Below are 16,792 nucleotides of genomic sequence, written 5' to 3' on the forward strand. Positions count from 1 at the left end.
ATTTAGTCAAGTTTTGACTAAATGTTTTAACATAGAGGGGGGAATCGAGACGAGGGTCGTGGTGTATGTGTGTGTGTGTGTGTGTGTGTGTGTGTGTGTGTGTGTGTGTGTGTGTGTGTGTCTGTGTGTGTGTGTGTAGAGCGATTCAGACTAAACTACTGGGCCGATCTTTATGAAATTTGACATGAGAGTTCCTTGGTATGATATCCCCGGACGTTTTTTTCATTTTTTCGATAAATACCTTTGATGACGTCATATCCGGCTTTTTGTAAAAGTTGAGGCGGCACTGTCACACCCTCAATTTTCAATTAAATTGATTGAAATTTTGGCAAAGCAATCTTCGACAAAGGCCGGGGTTTGGTATTGCATTTCAGCTTGGTGGCTTAAAAACTAATGAGTGAGTTTGGTCATTAAAAATCGGAAACTTGTAATTAAAATTATTTTTTTATTAAACGATCCAAAAACAATTTCATCTTATTCTTCATCATTTTCTGATTCCAAAATCATATACATATGTTATATTTGGATTAAAAACAATCTCTGAAAATCAAAAATATAAAAATTATGATCAAAATTAAATTTCCGAAATCCATTTAAAAACTATTTCATCTTATTCCTTGTCGGTTCCTGATTCCAAAAACATATAGATATGATATCTTTGGATTAAAAACACGTTCAGAAAGTTAAAACGAAGGGAGGTAGGCTACAGAAAAGCGTGCTATCCTTCTTAGCGCAACTACTACCCCGCTCTTCTTGTCAATTTCACTGCCTTTGCCATGAGCGGTGGACTGACGATGCTACGAGTATACGGTCTTGCTGAAAAATGGCATTGCGTTCAGTTTAATTCTGTGAGTTCGACAGCTACTTGACTAAATGTTGTATTTTCGCCTTACGCGACTTGTTGTCCCTTGACTTTGGAGATGACAAGAAAATATCGGGCGCGAAAACGTGATTTGTAAAAATTGTTACAAATCACGGGGCGCGCCCCGCGATTTGTAAAAAATTGTTACAAATCGCGAGGCGCGCCCCGCGATTTGTAAAAATGTTTTTACAAATCGCGGGGCGCGCCCCGTGATTTATAACAATTTTTACATTTTTACAAATCACGGGTTAACAACAGTCAGGTCAGTCCCTCCTTCTATCAAAATATGTATTGGTTGTGCTGATTGTTTTCTGTATCACGATCCTCCAAGCTTGTCTTAGTTTGTTTAAAAAAAAAAGCCCAAAATAATCTAAGTCTTACCCCGTTTACAGTTGTCTCCCTTCCAGCCAGGCTGACATCTATTAGGACAGTGACCTGATACCGCGCTGCACGTGTCACTGCCTGCACACTGTCCGCACTGCTCTCCACAGTCAGCACCGTATAAACCATCTCGGCAACCTTTGAAGCAGAACACAATGTATACATAGATAAAATAAAGATAACCAATCGTTTCTCCTCCAGCATTCATATGTTTTCTCCAATATTTTGTCTTAGTAAGACTTGAGAAAATAATCATAATGTGAGTGTTTTCATCTTACACCACTTTTCAATACATGTATCAAACTAAGAGTTATTTAAATCCGCCTGCATCTGATTGCAAAAAAACTCCGAGTCATCTATCCCCTGCCACAGCCTTAGCCACAGGGACACTAGATAGCGTCGTGTCAACACCGTCTTTACATGCAGTGACACTGTCAGGATCTACGTCGGCACAATACACTTTGCAAACCATACATTACGTTCTTATAATGGATCCTGATATTCATGGGGATGCTGCTAAAACTTGTTTCTCTTTTCTGCGTGTGGGTGAGTGTGCGAGCGAGCGTGCTTGCGTATGCTTGTGATCAGCCCTCGCCAATGCGGGAAAACGTGAGGAAGCAAAATGTACTCATTACGCCAAAATAAGAGAACGAACGAACGAACGAACCAACTTTATTTTTCGAGGGTAATGGAGTAGATACAGCAAAGATCTTTTTTCATCCAGCCCTCGCCCAAGAGGGAATTAACTAAGCAGTGCATAATATTAAAGCAGAAGAAGAAGCAAAGCAAAGACATAAAAACATGGTTATTAAATCAGACAAAGAGAGAAAAAAAAATGTTCATAGCATAGGCCCTACATGCCAACATGGTCATTGGTAATGGTATACATTAAAACACACACTTTGACACACACGGTCACATGCACACAGACACACACAGACATACATGCACATACAGACACACACAGACACACGCACACACAGACACACGCACACACACATACACAGACACACACACACACACACGCACGCACACACACACACACACACACACACACACACACACACACACACACACACACACATGTACACATTTGTTACGAAGCGGTTTACTCGTATTTGTGGTAATGTGGATTGTTGTAAATAGAATAGACTATAGCGATGGTCAGACATTGGAAAGGGCTATAGGCTGCATACCGTCGCGTTGACCGCAGTTGAACCTTTGTGTAACTGACAAGGTTTTTCACGTGCAAGTAATGCAGGCGACAGCTCACTGGCAATGTCATAGCAAGAACGACTTTGTAAAATCAGTCGCCGTCAAGGAGCCAAGCTCGACTCATGTTTTTCGTAACACTTTAGCAGACGGGCTCCTGTTTTAGGTATCTGACTGAAGAAGGATGAAGACTGACGAACTTTCCCTATCAGTCTACGTGATATCTTCCATTTTCATATTCATGCCAGGCCGGCGACTGTACTAAATGTTGGCTTTACACTCTTTTGAGGTATGTTTGAAACCGGTTATATTTTCATGTCATGTTGTCGTATGTGAGAAGAGTGACTGGTTCTGTGTTTAACGTTATTGTGTAGGCCTAAGCTATTGTGCTACACTGCTTAAACATGTGAGGGTTTTACGTAACGTTTTCTTGGTTTTAGAAAACAGGAATTAACGTGTAAATAATTATATTGGCTCATGCAGCTTAATATGTTGGACGAGTGAGTATTTTTATTGTGCGAGTGAAAGAAACTAAAGACAAGTTGACTTATGGACTATAAACTTTACAGTGTTCCAACTGGAGGGTTTTCATCGACGGAGGCTGAACTGAACTGGTGACTGCGGCTTGGTGTACATGACCATGGCATGGAGAGCTGGCAGAGTTCTACAGTTAGCCGCCGAGACGAACTGGAAGGATCAAGGACTACGTCAAGCAATGGTTGCGGTGTCGTGAGGACTGGTGCATCCTTGTCAGTCGTCTGAAGGACTTACAGCCATACCAACATCTTGAGGGCCGAAAGATGGCAGTAGGGTAACGTACAGTAGAATACCTATTCGTCTTACCTGTTAAGCTGCTTTGTTTGAGCCAAAAGGTGTCTGCGTCTTGGACTGTAGAGTTTCTTGCGGTGTTGTCGGCCTAGAGTACTGGTCGAAGCCCGGAAATGATTTTGTGATGTAAAAAGCTTTGTAAACTAATAATAATTAGTCTTGGCAGTGTCAAGATCCATTTAACACCAGGTTTTTGCGTGTGTGAGTGCGTGTGCGCTTGTGCCTTGTAAGCTACGGTAGCGGACAACTATTCAGATTACATTCAAGCCTGTAAACAAATACTAAATTTATAGAGTGGTGTAGAGGCATTTATGATTGTCTAGAAACCGGCCAATAAAGGACCATAACAAATGGCGCCCAATAGTGTTTGTTTGTTTGACCCTTTAGCAGTATTGTTTTCTATCTCAAGGCACGTGCGCTTACACGGGTGTGAATGATTGTTTTGTTTGTCCTGTTTATCCAGTAACATTTTCAGATTTGATTTGAGTTTTGATTTGATGTGTTGACTGGCATATTCTTGCAAGGCCAAGGTCTCACACGAGTTTCATTCATGATAATTTTTTTAAACAGCTTCTGAACATAACCCCAGTGTATAATTCTTTTGACTTTTTGGATAATCTCTGATCGAGATTCAGAAAATTTCATCGTTTTTTCAACAATTCATTTTCTTTTGAGGAAAGGGGGTGATGTTACGAAGCGGTTTACTCGTATTTGTGGTAATGTGGATTGTTGTAAATAGAATAGACTATAGCGATGGTCAGACATTGGAAAGGGCTATAGGCTGCATACCGTCGCGTTGACCGCAGTTGAACCTTTGTGTAACTGACAAGGTTTTTCACGTGCAAGTAATGCAGGCGACAGCTCACTGGCAATGTCATAGCAAGAACGACTTTGTAAAATCAGTCGCCGTCAAGGAGCCAAGCTCGACTCATGTTTTTCGTAACACTTTAGCAGACGGGCTCCTGTTTTAGGTATCTGACTGAAGAAGGATGAAGACTGACGAACTTTCCCTATCAGTCTACGTGATATCTTCCATTTTCATATTCATGCCAGGCCGGCGACTGTACTAAATGTTGGCTTTACACTCTTTTGAGGTATGTTTGAAACCGGTTATATTTTCATGTCATGTTGTCGTATGTGAGAAGAGTGACTGGTTCTGTGTTTAACGTTATTGTGTAGGCCTAAGCTATTGTGCTACACTGCTTAAACATGTGAGGGTTTTACGTAACGTTTTCTTGGTTTTAGAAAACAGGAATTAACGTGTAAATAATTATATTGGCTCATGCAGCTTAATATGTTGGACGAGTGAGTATTTTTATTGTGCGAGTGAAAGAAACTAAAGACAAGTTGACTTATGGACTATAAACTTTACAGTGTTCCAACTGGAGGGTTTTCATCGACGGAGGCTGAACTGAACTGGTGACTGCGGCTTGGTGTACATGACCATGGCATGGAGAGCTGGCAGAGTTCTACAGTTAGCCGCCGAGACGAACTGGAAGGATCAAGGACTACGTCAAGCAATGGTTGCGGTGTCGTGAGGACTGGTGCATCCTTGTCAGTCGTCTGAAGGACTTACAGCCATACCAACATCTTGAGGGCCGAAAGATGGCAGTAGGGTAACGTACAGTAGAATACCTATTCGTCTTACCTGTTAAGCTGCTTTGTTTGAGCCAAAAGGTGTCTGCGTCTTGGACTGTAGAGTTTCTTGCGGTGTTGTCGGCCTAGAGTACTGGTCGAAGCCCGGAAATGATTTTGTGATGTAAAAAGCTTTGTAAACTAATAATAATTAGTCTTGGCAGTGTCAAGATCCATTTAACACCAGGTTTTTGCGTGTGTGAGTGCGTGTGCGCTTGTGCCTTGTAAGCTACGGTAGCGGACAACTATTCAGATTACATTCAAGCCTGTAAACAAATACTAAATTTATAGAGTGGTGTAGAGGCATTTATGATTGTCTAGAAACCGGCCAATAAAGGACCATAACATCTGGCGCAATAAGGGCTATACCACTCCATAACAACATTGTACACATAATCATAATGTATGTGCAAAATCCATGAAGAGAACAACGTAAACAGAGAGAGAGAGAAAGAGAGAAAAAAAACACCTTAACTGAAATGATTATACTAGTAGATCTTCATGTACTTATCAAACAGCAGTACCTGATCGAGGCATTAAGTGCCACACGACGATGAAAGCATTTTCAAAAAAGTATGTCTTCTAAAACTGGCAACAGAAAGTGGCTGTCTGAGAGAGACTGGTAAACCATTCCACAGAAATGGACCTGAATATGCCAGACTAGTTTTATACAAGTCAATTCTAGGGAGGGGAACATTTAGTTTCTTCGTGCGGCTTGATGAAGTCTCAGTTAATAATATTCTTTTAGTTAAATAGTCTGGTACATGTCCAAGAACTATTTTATGCATAAACCTTGCCTTGTTAAACGCTAGTCTGGATGAAAGTGGAAGAATTTCAGCTTTTTTGTAGTCATGATTAGAGAGGGTGCTGTTTTTCAGCAGAACAACTTTTACTCCTCGTCTGTGCAAAGATTTTAGAGGTCTTAAAGCTGCATCACTTGCAGAATCCCAAAGGGTTGATGCATAGTCTATTCCAGACTGCACATGCGCTTGAAAAAATGTTCTGCGCGCATCAAAATTTAGAAAATGTTTAATCTTTGCAGACTGATGAACTTTTTTTGCTGTAGATTTACATAAGTTACTTACATGAGGGCCCCATGTTAGATTGTTGTCAATATTTACACCCAAAATTTTGTGTTCACTAACCTCGTTTATCAGCTGACTATCAACAGAAATGCACTTCTTTGGTTCCGACATGACTTGTCGTTTTTGACGCGTAGTAATTAGCATATACTTTGTTTTTTCTGGATTGAGAGACATGTGGTTTAAATGCGTCCATTCTACAGCATCATCGACACACTTCTGAAGCGTGTCGACTACCGAAGTAATATCATCACCTGAGGTATAAATAGTAGTATCATCAGCTAGCATATCACACTGTCCAGAGGTTATGTGTAATGGTAAGTCATTGATGTAGACAGAAAATAATAACGGTCCGAGGACCGAGCCTTGTGGGACCCCATATAACATTGGCATTGCTTCAGAGCTCGAACTGTTAAAGGTAACTTTTTGTGTCCTTCCCGACAAAAAAGAGGCTATAAAAGTCTGTGTGGGCTGTGGCAGTCTATAAATGGAAAGTTTCCGCAAAAGGAGGGGGTGATCAATAACATCAAATGCCTTTGCAAAGTCCATAAACAGTGCTCCACATAACGTATTAGAGTTGATTTTTGATAACCAAGAGTCCACCAGTTCTGTCAGTGCCGTATGGCACGAGTGTTTAGGTCTAAAACCAGACTGAGTTTCATGAAACAAATTGTTTGATGTAAAGTGTATCATAATATGGTCATTGACATGTTTTTCCAGTAGTTTTGACAATACTGGTAAAACGGATATCGGTCTAAAATTTGAGGGATCTGTTTTATCACCTGCCTTAAAGAGGGGGATCACTTTAGCTTCCTTGAAAGCTTTGGGATAAACACTTTTTTCAATACAGAGATTGTAAATATACGTTAGAGATTCCGCTATATGTGGGGCTGACAATCTAAGAATTTTGCTGTCTATTTCATCAGTTCCCTTTGTGCTACTTTCTTTCAAGTGAGTTAGAGAATTATATACTTTGGAGACTGACAAAAAAGGTATAACTTGTGCCTCGTGTTTAATTTTGGTGTCACAGTACTTGTGCAAAATGTGTAAATTGTTTTCATCGGATTTGTCAGTTTTTATTACTTTACTTGCAACTGAACAGAAGTGATTATTAATTTCATCTGGCGAAATATCGTTTTCGTTCCATGATGTGGTCTTTACACATTTATTAGTTAAAAGATTAATGGCTTTCCATGTTTCCTTGGAACTCTTGCCTTTCTTAAGAATGTTTTCGAAGAACTGCTTTTTTGACTGTCGAGTCATATACTGACATTTTGCTTTCTGTGTTTTGTACTCTTCAGATTGGCGGTCGATCCGGCATAGATAATCTCGGTAATGTTGGGCTTCTATAATTTCAGGAGTGATCCACCCTGGCCGATATGAATACTTAATTCTTCTTGACCTTTTAGGTGCATGTTTATCTAAAACTTCGCGAAATGTAGAATACCATGTTTTTAAAGCGTCATCAGGATTGGTCTTGTTATCTCACTAAACGGTGCAGAACGCAGGTCTTCAAGAAAAAGTACTTCATTAAACTTAGCAAATGACCTGTACGTGAGGACAGTATGACCAAGCTTAGGAATTTTCACACCTTTTTTTGACCATGTACAGCAAATAGGGAAATGGTCGCTTATGCCTATGACAGGTACACAGGTTTCTATTACATGTTTTGAGTCGGTAGAGTATAAGTGATCAATGATGGTACTGGATGAGGGCGTGACTCGCGTTGGCGTATTGATCAGTTGGGACATATTAAATACAGTAGTAATATCTTTCCAAGATTTATTAGATTTCGTCATGTCAATGTTAAAGTCCCCCATGAGAAGAATCTCTTTTGATTCTAACCAAACTAAATCCATCATGGTTACAAACTTGTCAACCCAGTTCGCTGGTTCAGCTGGATTCCGATAGAGAAATCCAATCAAAATAGGAGATGCATGCTTTAACTTCACCTCGGTCCATATGCACTCCACACCAACATGTTCAAACTGAGGTAAGCGCTTGAATGTTATATGTTCATTTATATAAACTAAAAGGCCCGTTTCTTTAGGATTTTTTGGGTCCCTTCGTATAGTTTGAAAACCGTTGATAAAAATTTCTTTATCGTCTATGCAGGAGTTAAGTCTAGATTCTGAGAACCCAAACATATGAAACCCCCTGCCATAAGACTCACTGTTCTGAACAACCTGGGAAACATCAGACATTTTGTTTACAATATGATTGATATTAAGGTGTCCTATACGAAGGCCTTCAGTCACAGGCCAACGATTGTGGTCATATAACTTAGTCATCACGTTAAAAGTATGCAAAGCAACAACACAAATGAAACAAAATAATTAAGCAAACAACAAAAACTATTATGAAAGGAAACAAAAATGTTAAAAAGATGAATACTATTTAGTAGCAAACAGTGCTCAATAGACCTTTTTCACTTAAATTTTGGCGCAGGCGCTGTGAAGTTTATTGTCAGATCTACCGGAACTAGGGGGCAAAAGGAAAAATCGACAACGAGGCTTGGTGCAGAGTCAAGTGCGGAGACGACGAGGCAAACTGTTGTGTTTGCAACTGCAAGTGCAACAGTGGAATGAAGAAAGAGAAATACGGTGGACAGACTTTGTCATTGTATGGCTTTCCGATGGGTGCAAGTGCGAAGGCGTAACAGCGAAGGACGCGATGGGTGCAAGCAATCCGACGACAGGGGTTTGTCGTGCCATTGAAAAGTCTGCTCGAGTCACTTCGTGTCTGGCAATGGCACGGCTATCAGCGAATGCCAACTACGTTGACTTCGTACCCACCCTTAATCTTGGATTTCCCCCTCCCCACTCTCTACCTCTCTCTTTTTCTCGCATGATACCGTATATATACATACACGGATGTTTTTCTGTGTGTGAGTTTGTGTGTACGATACCGTGTGTACGTATGCGTTTGTGCGTGTGTGTGTGTGCGGTGTGTGTGTGTGTGTGTGTAATGAAGAGAGAGAGAAAAAGAGAGAGAGAGAGAGAGAACAAGAACAAGAACAAGAACAAATCTTTAATTGTCTAAGGCCACAGCCCCTTACAATAGTGGTTAAAATAACAGCAATAGTATCTGCACAGTTATAAATTATAGTCACGCATAAAATTCAACAAATACATTAAAACCCTGATGACATATCACTGAACCTCATTTATAAGGGTTCGTCTCTTCTGTAGCATGAAGAACACAAATCTGCTGAAGCTGTTCATCACATTTTCCTCATTACTGCCACAGAAATACACAAGTTGTTGTTGCAGCGTCTTAGTGTTCGAGATTTTCAAATACTTTGCTCGAAGGTCTTGATAAAAAGGACATAAAAATACAACATGGTGTTCATCTTCTTTATCAGCTGTACAGAGAGGACAGTTTCTTGTCGTTTGGTTTGGTGCGTACCGAAACTTGTGAGCGTTGATTTCGGATACTCCTGCGCGGAAACGAGTAAGAGCAACTCTGTACTTAATATCTTCGATTAATTCAATGTATTTCTCTTTTTCCAAGCATTTTTTGTAACAATTATAAATGTCAAAACGTTCACTGCATTCTAAAAAGGAGAACCATTCTTGACAAAAACAATCTTGTAAACGTCTTTTAAACTCTTGTAAGAAACACTTCTCATTCCCAACCGTTCCGTACATCCACACAGCAGCAAAACCATTACAACATAAAAGACTCTGCACATGTGAGACCCAATTTGTGTGGCCCTTCGATGCCAGATTACATAAAGCTTTATATGCAATCTTGGAATATCTTGAATCAGGTTGCTTCAGCAGTGTAAACCAGTATTTCACACATCTGACTGCAGAGTTAATATACAGCGGATGTCTTCCCAATTCACCATACACAATGTGAGAGAGAGAGAGAGAGAGAGAGAGAGAGAGAGAGAGAGAGAGAGAGAGAGAGAGAGAGAGAGAGAGAGAGAGAGAGAGAGAGAGAGAGAGCGAGCGGTAATTGAATTTGGCTTTTACCGAATGAAAACTATTGTCAAAAACAGTGCATTAAGAACTAAAACCAACCAACCATAAAATAAAAAGCACCCCCCCCCATCCCTTTTAACTGTCTCTCTCTTCCGCTTTCTCGCGCTTTTTCTGTCTGTCAATTCCCCCCTCTCTCTCTCTCCCCCTCTCATTTGGGAGAGAAGAAAAGGTTTCGATATCCTCGGTTATACCTTGTGTCAATATTTCCATTTACAAATATATGCAATAACACTGTCTTACAATTAGTCAAAAACAAAGCCCTTTTTTTCTAAAAAGATCAAAATCCGAAAGAAACAACTGAAAATCATGCAGAGACTTTCTTCCGAAAATTACAAATCTCTGGCAAATTGAAAGGAACAACAAAATATTCCTTCAGCAAATCTCTCTCTTCATTACACACACACACACACACACACACACACACACACACACACACACACACACACACACACACACACACACACACACACACACACACATAATTTCCATATGGATTAATAAATTTGAGTTGAGTTGAGTTGAGTTGAGAAGAGAGAGAGAGAGAGAGAGAGAGAGAGAGAGAGAGAGAGAGAGAGAGAGAGAGAGAGAGAGAGAGCAGGGCCGGACCAGTACGTTTTTAGGGGGGGGGGGGGGGCTAAAATGTTGAAGCGCGGGTCCGGGGGCCGCAGAAGGCCCCCGGTGGGGTCGAGGGGCGAAGCCCCCGTGGTGGTATGGGGGCAAAGCCCCCCTAAGCTGAAGAAATTTTAACATTTATACATGAAAAATTATCCTATTCTTGCACAAAAAAGTCATTTAAAAAATGAAATAGCACCACCAGAAATTTAACATCTCTCTCTCTCTCTCTCTCTTTTTTTTTTTTTTGAGAGGGAGGGGGACTAAAGCCCCCAAAGCCCCCCCTCTCTCGTCCGGCCCTGGAGAGAGAGAGAACTCAGAACTCAGAATGGTTTATTATTAAGGCCACAGAGAGAGAGAGAAAGAAAGAGAGAGAGAGAGAGAGAGAGAGAGAGAGAGAGAGAGAGAGAGAGAGAGAGAGAGACAGAGACAGAGACAGAGTGAGTGAGCGAGCGAGTGAGCAAGAGAGAGAGATAGAGAGAGTCACACACACACAGGCACACACACACTGAAACAGACAGACACACGCACACACACACGCACACACATACATACACAGACATACATATACACACACAAACCACGAGTGAGAGCGAGAGACTGAAAAAATGAGAAAGAGAGAGTCGTCAGTAAGTAGTGGTATTGACACGTAGCGATAATGACACGTCGCGCTAAAAGATGTAGTGCTGTCGACACGTAGTGATAATGAACGAATGATAGCGACTCATCGACAAATTATTTGCAGCACTAATCAACGTAGCGATAGCGGCACGTAGCACAAATGACACGTAGGACAAATGACACTCAGCACAAATGACACGTAGCGCTAGCGATACGCACCCTCGCTTATGCAGGGGAAGTTCGCCAAGTCTTTCGTCCATATACCACCAATAGCAGTTTCAAACCATACCTTCGTGCATGTCCTTGACTTTTTGTTCATGATTTTGAACAAGATAATCCGTTTTCTTGCAGAATTTCTCAAAGTAATCCTCTGGCAAAGTAATCTTCGAGCATCGAAAGTGAAAGAGGTATTTCAGGCCAGGCACCTATTGCCCCCTAGTTCCGGTTATCAGAGAGAGGCTGCCGTGCCCTAAAATCTGATTGGTCGAAACGCTGGGGGCAAAGGTTATACGAAAAAGGTCTATTCAACTTCCAGGGAACAATGTAAGAACACACAAAACACTGGGAATAAAATTGTTGAACAAAGCGATTGGAAATGAAACATTAATTAACCAAGAAACAATGCGGTTGACACACAACGATGCTATGATGAAAATCAACTCGAATTCCGTAGATACAAAAGTTTCTGACAATCCGAATACACAGTGGGAAAATTACAAAAATTGAGAAAGAAGTCGCGCTATGCATATGAGCTTTAGGGCAGCAGCTGGATTGTCAGTGGAAGAGGGGACAGTCACGTGCTCAACAGTTTGCAGAGCGGGGTGGGCGCTGTGCGCGAGGCGGGGTGGAGGGGGCGGGGCCTCACTACCACTGGTCATGGACACGTTTGTTTTGACAGGCCTTTCATCGGGAGCATCGCACTGATTGGTTAAATTATGTAGGTGTGAATGCGTACCGTGTGATGCCATGTCCGAATAAGAGCGAGACGAGGTGTTTGACTGATTGGCCGAAGCTTTGACCGGGTGTCCGCGAGATTTCGGGTCGAATGACTGTGCGGTTTGTGTGTTGTCCCCCGGCCTGGGTTCGTTTTGTTGACCTGAAAATCTAAAATTCCAGGCCAGACTAATTGTGCCGCGAAGGCTTGGATGCTTGTGGTCGCGGTAGAGCGCCTGTCGCGGTGAACCATTCTGTGTGTGAAAGGTCTGAGAGTTGTTAATGAACAACACCCCAGTCCTCTCACACACTGAACGGAGAGAATGGTTTGAATGTAAAATTTTGCTGTCAAACGCGCGGGTGCCCTTGCACGAAGGGAGAATACTGGACGCTCGGAGTGATGCCCGAGGAAAGGCCCGACGAAACAACCCGACCAGTGTAAACCACGTGTCTTCAGACACAGAGCCTCTCTGGACTGAATTCACTCCCACATGAATGATTGCAAGATTTACTTTGGGGTTTGGTTTTTGAACCTGCAGCCAATTGATTAAGTCCTGACAGGTCATCCCAGGGACACAGATTTTGTGCATCGTTTCCCCGGGGGGCGTCATCTTCCTAATGTCCATTTGTTTAAGGACACTGTCTCCGATCAGGAGCATGGACACCTTGCTGTCCACCGATTGTTTATTTAGGTGGTCGGCGGGGGTCTTAGCAGTGTCACTACTGTCTTTGCGCTTGGCTGACTGGGGGGACGTGGCGGCATTCTTCTGATGTTTTGGAGTGGGAGAGAGAGAGAGAGAGAGAGAGAGAGAGAGAGAGAGAGAGAGAGAGAGAGAGAGAGAGAGAGAGAGAGAGAGACTGAGAGACTGAGAGAGAGAGAGAGAGAGAGAGAGAGAGAGAGAGAGAGAGAGAGAGAGAGAGAGAGAGAGAGAGAGAGAGAGAGAGAGAGAGAGAGAGAGAGAGAGAGAGAAAGAGAGATTTTAGATCCAACATACCCCATACTTGCACCTCACAGATGTTGATGATTTGAGCTCTGTACTTATAGTTATACCCCTGTCCACGTTTCTGCAGCCTGACCACACGGCCAGTGAGGGGCGGTGTACAGGTCACGTCAATCTTCTCAGGCAGAGCGAGCAGAGCGGTCTCGTTGTCATCCAACAGAGGGAAAGCGTAACACGTCTGGCTGTCCACCTCCACGTGGATTCCTGACATGCGTCGCTGCATGTAATCTGGGCAAAACAAACAGCATGCACGTGTGTTACTCTCCAGAGCGTTGTACAATTGTATATCCTACATACGGGAGAGAGACCACACTTGAGATAGCAATATCGTTCCATTCACACGTGGTGATATCATGTAAATGAGGTCGTGTTAAACTAGTCTGGCGGGGACCTGCTTTTCCACAGTTCATGATGCCAAAGTTACCGAGACAAACGTCATTCTGGAAACACTCTTGCGCTAGCTGTTTCCCTTGGGAAAAAATTCGAACTAATACGTCACACCATATGTTTTGGAGTGACATCTCTTTGCCATGACTTCAAAGATTGCCAGAGGCTTTGGATGAGACCGAGGTTCTGTAAGAAGCCTCTTCAACATGAAGTATTATATCTATGTGACATGAATTTTCAGTCCTTTAGATAGATTATACTACATGGCTAGTGATAATGTGTTTCTTTGCCAAATCTGGCCACACTGCCACTTGAGGCCACAAAGACGGTTAGGACTGAATGGTATCTTTTGAAGCATCGCATTCTTTATGACGTATTTCTGTGTCTGCATGCGAGAAATGATTGTTCTTTTCGGTATGTTTGTCTGCTCTGTACACAACTCTGTCCTTCTAAATTCAGACACGTGCCTCATGAGCGAGCCACTTTCCAAGGCCAGCTAAAGTTGCGTATGGAAACAGTACTGTCGTCAGGGATGCCGTTCGCATTTTTCTCAGTGTTGAAGAATTTGTATAGAAGAAACGATAACAGCGGAAGAAATAAAAGTCATCTGTGCATTTTTGAGCTTTTGGTGGGACGATTGCGAACCTTCACCTTGGGTCTGTTAATCATGCTGAGTCACGGGGTCCTGCAAGTCATGAATAACTTGAGATTATTTTACGACATTTCAGATAACTAACTAATACGTGTTCGTACGTTTAAGCTTTAAAACTGACTTTTATATTTGAGAAATAACATGCACGATAAAAGAGGCAGAGAAACTTATCTTAAGTATCTTAAGTTATTGTTTTATTAGATCGTTCAATGAAGAGCAAAGCTGAAGGTACACGAAGGCAACTCATTATGTTTTGCAATCTGGTTTTTCCACAACACTTTCAACCAATCTGTCTGCTACAGTTTTCGGAAAATTTCCTCCTCAGTGTGTACACATTGTACCATCCTCTCAAACCAGCTGTTCATAACACCCGACCACGTTGACTAGGGTATGTCAAACATAACGCCCTCGGAAATGCTCGGGCATCTTCTGTGTTCTGAAACTGCTTTCCCTGCATCTGCCGTTTGGCGGAAGGTAACGAAAACCAGTCACAGGGGTCTAAAGTCATGTGAGTATGGTAGGTGGGTGAAAAGCTGAACATCAATGGCGGCTACAAAGTTAAAAGTTACAAATGTCTCACGCTTTCCTTCTTTGCCACAACTAAAGCAAACGTGTGCGAGATTGTATGTTACACGTTTCCGAGTATGACAAGAACGGAATCAAATTCGCAATCGTCCCACCAAAAGCTCAAAAATGCACACATGGCTTTCATTTCTTCCGCTTTCTCAAATATAAAAGTCAGTTTTAAAGCTTTAAACGTACGAACACGTATTAGTTAGTTATCTGAAATGTCGTAAAATAATCTTATTCATGACTTGCAGGACCCCGTGACTCAGCATGATTAACAGACCCAAGGTGAAGGTTTGTTGGGGGGTCACCGAACTTCCGGTTAAAAACACGTGGACAAAACACGTAGAAACTTCACTACAACATAAATTGCGTTTCAGGACTGATCAGCATACAGAAGCCCTGTTCGCCATAACCTAGCTCCAGCTGCTCACTTTGCGAAAGTATATCCTCAGTAAAACGTTCTCTCACAAAATTCTCACATGCTACACCGCGTTCCGATTTTTCTTTCCGCAGAGACAGCAAGAGACATTTAGGAACCTACGCTAACAAGATGGCGCGAGCTTCTATTCAAATTAGCTTAAGCAACGAAGGTTCGATGACGTCATCCAATTAGTCCGGTGTGGAGAAGCTCTTACCAGCACCCTCGTGAGATATCTTATTAATTGTTGTTTCTAGATAGTAAAATATGCGCTGAAAACGGTCAGCTATCTGGCCACCTCGAAATAATGTCCCTGGTTCCCTTTTAACGCTCCTGAACCACCCCGGGTGGCAATCTCGGGTCGCAACAGAGAGTGTACCCAATTCGGCCCATAGCCTTAACCGTTAAAGATAGAAAGACAGGTATTGAACGAGAAAGATGCACAACAACCATGTGTACATTATTTGTTCTAACAATGATATAAAAATATTGATGACCTTGGAATTGATAGGCTATTTTTAGATTTCTCACCAAAAATCGTCAAAACATGACAAATTGTCTTTTTTCTAACCTAAACTATGAAAGATTTAAAGACAAGTATTGAAGACAAAAGATACAATGGGATATTGGCAACAACATCTGTTCTCATTATTGTACAAAATTGTTGATTGTTATTGCTTTTTGTTTAAAATCTGAACAACGAAGTGACTGTGGTAAGATGAACAAAGTTAAAAAAACAAAGGATTACTGTACTCACCGAAACAAAGACGACACAAGACGATAACGAATTTTCGCTTCTGGAAGCTTCATTGTTTAGTTTTTGTGGATTTCACAAAGCGTACCGATTAAACGGCAAGGCGTGTCATTCGTCGGAATTTCGTTCAACCGTTGAAGATAGGAAGACCGTTATTGAACACAAAAGATGCACAACAACAATGGGAACAATATTTCTTCTCACACTTATATAAAGATATTGATGACCTTGGAATTGATAGGCTATTTTTAGATTTCTGACAAAAAATCGCCAAAAACATGACAAATTGTCTTTTTTCTAGGCGGAAATGTACACAGGCTGAACGTAGCCCATTTTGATCCATTTTGGCTCGACTTATTCTTTCTTTCTTTCTTTCTTTGGTGTTTAACGTCGTTTTCAACCATTCAAGGTTATATCGCGACGGGCTCGACTTATTAGACAGAGAGGCTTGAAGAGAATGATAATAACAAAGTCATTAACAGAGTGCAGACCTCAATTGTCGTAAGAACGCACAATTTATTGTTTTCTGATGGTTATAACTTATAACCGGAAGTAGCTTTCAATAATGGGGCAGACAACTCCCGTAAACTCTTCAAGGCTTACTTCCCTTCTTTGTTGTCGTTAGTTTCATGGCTGACGAGCAGCTGTTACTTACGTTCACATGCAGCTATCGAAGCACGTTCAGCAAACCAAATTATAAGACATAGGGGAAGGGCCCCTAATATGGACCACTTTTTGTTTATTGCTGATAACTAGCTTGTTTTCTTGCGAAGAAGTTTCAATTTGTGGTTGGTAGTCCTTCTCTCTTAGTTTAACAGTTAGGCCTAATTAGAGTGAAATAGCTTTGATAGACCT

The 16,792-nt window shown here is 41.7% G+C and overlaps 2 protein-coding genes and 1 long non-coding RNA gene across 3 annotated transcripts in view; 2 read left to right on the forward strand and 1 right to left on the reverse strand.

Annotated features, from left to right (window-relative positions):
• LOC138963650 (scavenger receptor class F member 2-like) overlaps positions 1 to 14,703 on the reverse strand; it is a 35,677-nt gene extending 20,974 nt beyond the window's left edge. The window contains exons 1-3 of the mRNA XM_070335496.1: positions 14,595 to 14,703; positions 13,151 to 13,384; positions 1,244 to 1,381 (exon numbers count right to left, since the gene is read on the reverse strand). Coding sequence (XP_070191597.1) covers positions 1,244 to 1,381; positions 13,151 to 13,384; positions 14,595 to 14,703 — 481 coding nt within the window. The remainder of the gene's footprint in view (positions 1 to 1,243; positions 1,382 to 13,150; positions 13,385 to 14,594) is intronic.
• LOC138963928 (receptor-type tyrosine-protein phosphatase mu-like) overlaps positions 1 to 16,792 on the forward strand; it is a 500,599-nt gene that overhangs the window by 40,634 nt on the left and 443,173 nt on the right. The window lies entirely within an intron of this gene.
• Positions 2,339 to 5,099, forward strand: LOC138963933 (uncharacterized). Its single transcript, XR_011454962.1, has 2 exons — positions 2,339 to 4,377; positions 4,658 to 5,099. It is a non-coding gene; the product is annotated as an uncharacterized lncRNA (long non-coding RNA).

The sequence above is a fragment of the Littorina saxatilis genome, linkage group LG4, assembly GCF_037325665.1.
Source record: "Littorina saxatilis isolate snail1 linkage group LG4, US_GU_Lsax_2.0, whole genome shotgun sequence".
NCBI classification, from domain to species: Eukaryota; Metazoa; Mollusca; class Gastropoda; order Littorinimorpha; family Littorinidae; genus Littorina; species Littorina saxatilis.